This window comes from Otolemur garnettii, unplaced genomic scaffold (genome assembly GCF_000181295.1).
Source record: "Otolemur garnettii isolate 467f Iridium unplaced genomic scaffold, OtoGar3 scaffold00191, whole genome shotgun sequence".
NCBI classification, from domain to species: domain Eukaryota; kingdom Metazoa; phylum Chordata; class Mammalia; order Primates; family Galagidae; genus Otolemur; species Otolemur garnettii.
This window is the reverse complement of record NW_003852586.1, coordinates 964,380-967,878: the sequence shown is the minus strand read 5'-3', so window position 1 is coordinate 967,878 and position 3,499 is coordinate 964,380. Positions and strand designations below refer to the sequence as shown.

General features: G+C 41.6%; 1 protein-coding gene across 1 annotated transcript in view; it reads left to right on the top strand.

Moving 5' to 3' along the window:
- MOB1B (MOB kinase activator 1B) overlaps positions 1-3,499 on the top strand; it is a 48,418-nt gene extending 44,919 nt beyond the window's left edge. Inside the window, exon 7 of the mRNA XM_012812131.2 lies at positions 2,187-3,499. Within this exon, the coding sequence (XP_012667585.1) occupies positions 2,187-2,264 (78 nt within the window). The 3' untranslated portion in view covers positions 2,265-3,499. The remainder of the gene's footprint in view (positions 1-2,186) is intronic.

Sequence of the window (3,499 nt, the reverse complement as noted above, 5' to 3'; positions counted from 1 at the left end):
AAGAAGAAAAAAGGATGTGATATTCAAAACCCATTCTGTAATATGGGTTTTTGTATATCCACAGGCATATATTAATAAATGGCTTCTCCACTAAAGAGAATTTTGTTCGTTTTACTTCAATATATACTCTTCACAATGATGGCACACATTTTATGTCTTAATTTCATTTGTGAAAACACATTTTACACTCGATCTTAGCCAAAAGGCTGAGAAGCGATTGAAAACACATTTTAGAGGCTGGGTGCATTGGGAAGCTGAGGCAAGTGGATTGCCTAAGCTCAGGAGTTTGAGACCACTCTGAGTAAGAGTGAGACCTTGTCTCTGCTAAAAATAGAAAACTAGCTGGTGTTGTGGCGGGCACCTAGAGTCCCAGTTACTCAGGAGGCTGAGGCAAGAGGGTCACTTTAGCCCAAGAGACTGAGGTTGCTGTGAGCTGTGATGATGCCACAGCTGGCCTGGATGACAGAGTCAAGCTCTGTCTAAAAAAAGGAATGAATACATTTTAGAAGATTTTAACTTGCCAAAACTGTTGCTATGAAGAATCACTTTACTATGGTATTCCATCTCTAGACTTACAGGAACAAAAAGTATGTTGTCCCCAAATTTGCATCTGTGTTTTGGTTTAGGCAGAATGTGATTGCTAAAGTTTATGTTTTGGTGGCATAGGACAGTATTATTTTCCCTCCAAAGGGTTATTTTTACTTTACTTTGTAATCTTAGAGTACACTGTGTTTCTCAACTAGTGATAGGAGGTCAGCACCTGGCATGGAGCGTGTCTCTTTCTGTCTGCATCTCAGAGTACTGTGAACCGCTTACCATCAGGACATAGCATTGCCCTGTGAGTGAAGGCACCTGCCTTGGGCCTTCTCCAGCTACGCCCTCCTCCCAGACTCAAGAGTCCACAGGGCCCAGGACATAGCCACCTAAATGCCTTCTGCTGCACGCATGGGTGTCTGAGATCCCCCAGGTACCCTGCCTGCATTTCTAGCATCTCCAGCAGTCTTTTCTTGGGGTCCATTCTCTTGTTGGCAGGTCACATCTCTCACCTGTGTGCTCTGTGGCTGCTGTTTATGAGGGCATGCAGATGTTTTGTTACCTGGCACCAGCCCAGGAATTCATACTTATCTGCATGAGGCCCTTTGAGGTGCAGGATAGATGGGGTTGGAAGAGAAGGGAGGTTTACCGAGGGCTGCAGGCCAGGGATCTGGGGCTGGCTGTCCTCCTGTCCCTCCTTTCAAGCGTAGAATCCTGAGGAGTCTTGAGCATTCTAGATTTGAATCTGCTTTCCAGGTCATAATGGAGGTGTATTTGTCAAAATAGGAGGACAGGACGTGTTTTATTTGGCACCATAACAGTTTAATGCACAATTCAGCCTTCTGGTTGTATGATCTATGCATTTGTGTTCTTCACCCAGACCCCACACATCTTAGAGGTGAGCCTCCTACACGGTATTAAATGCCACCTGATGCTTCACCCCAGCATTTACTGTAGTGTTTGGCATATAATAGGTGCCAATAAAGGAATTAAATTGGTAGTTGAGAATGCCTCACTGTGGCAGAAGATCAGAAGTGTAGACAGCCTCTGTTAGCCTTACAGTATTCAGAAGTGACCGTACAGTGGCAGAGTGGAACTTGTAAAAAAGCACAAATTGAGTTCAGGTTTTCCACTTGTTCTTCACAGCATTTCAGTTTAACCTTTGTGGATGCCCCTTACTCCTGTCACCTCACACCGTGTCCTGTGCCAGCCTGCAGGAATGCTGGTTCACAGCACCTTTTTCCCCTTCACGCAGTGCTCATGCTGGCCTGAGCTGCTCATTCCTTTAGATTTCTGCTTGGCTGGTGATGCACGGGCTTAAATGTTGCCAGGTTGTCCTTTCCACAGGAAGCAGCAACTGCCACTTTCTGGTCCTTAGTGCCAGGCGTCACATGACATGGTCAGCATCCAATGGTACAGTTCGTATCTACAGTAACTTTATGAGGTAGAGGGATTGATGCTGATATGACAGGTATAAAAATAACATCAGGAGTGGCTAAGTGATTTGTGCCCAGGATTCAGAGCTGGTGAATAGAAAAAAAAATCTACTTTTATTTACTTCAAAAGCTAATTTCCAACAAATGTGAATGGCGATGTGCTTTGGAGTGAGATGCCAGTGATGTTTTTGCTTTGCCTTTCTTTATCCTGCATAGGAATTCAACCTTATTGATAGAAGAGAACTCGCACCACTCCAGGAACTGATTGAAAAACTCACCTCAAAGGACAGATGAGGGACACAGAGCAGTGGAGATCGTTCCTCAAATGATGCCCTGTGCAGTGTCTTTGGGGTTCTGTTGTATTTTGTTTTTATCTGGATTGTTTCTGTCTTAGGTTTGGGGCTTGTTTGGGTTCCTTCTTCTTTATTCTGAATGTATAAAACCATTTTCTGTTGCCAGAGAAAGCAAGAACGTTCTCTATACATTTGATTGGGGTAAATTTTGTCTTAGTAGCATTTGGTATTTTATTTTTTTAACTTGGTTTTGGTTACTTGAGGAGTTTTTAAATAATAGTGTGTGCTGAACAGAAATGCTTATTGATTGAACTGCCAATGGATGGAGTTCTGTGTTATGTAAATTGTGGCCCATTTTGAAGTCCCCAAAAGACTTATGTTTTTAAGTGCCTTGGTAGGCTCACTTCTGAGGTACAAAGCACAGATAACAGTATAGAACTGAACAGGGCTCGAAACAATATTAGGATTACTTCCCAGGGCACTTACTGGTGCATGTTGTAAAATATCTGTGACAAAAGCCATAGTTTACCTAAATTGATGATCTCCAGCTTTTACTACTTTGAAGAAATAGAATTTATAAGGACATGCATGTAGAACATAAAAACACAGTATTTCTTAATTATTTTTTATATTGACAGTAGTATGTTCTGTTCAACAAGTGCTTTAAGTTCTTTTTTCATCTCCTGATATCTGTGATACTGAGATGTGAGGATATTGAAATGTAATACGCATTTTGGCTTTTTCCACATGTTAACTGCACTGTAGGTGAAGAATTCAGGTCATATATAGGATTGCCGTCCTCAGAGGTGATGCTGAACTGTGAGGTTTCTCAGCAGTTGCCAAATGAGCCATAAGTCTGCAGAAGCCCCTTCTCCTTTGAAGAGGAGGGGATAGAAGTGTGTGTGGTTGGGGGTGGGTGAGGGAAGGGAAATTAAGTTTGGAAAGTCAAGTTCTAGAAAGTCCTGTCTTAAAACCCTTGAGTAGAATGGTGTGAAGTATTAGTCAATTACTTATAAACAAGTCTTAGAGACTTCTTTTTAGGAAGCAACTTCCATGAGAAGTTAAAAATAAATTAATAATTTTAAGTATAGACATTAAAGATAGAATATAAGGACTGTTTGGGGGAAATTGATCACTTTTTAACATTTCCATTCAGTGAATGGAGCTGATGTTTGGCTATCATTTTAAAATGATACAGTACCTTCTTTACTTATCCTAGGCCTAATTTGAAGCATT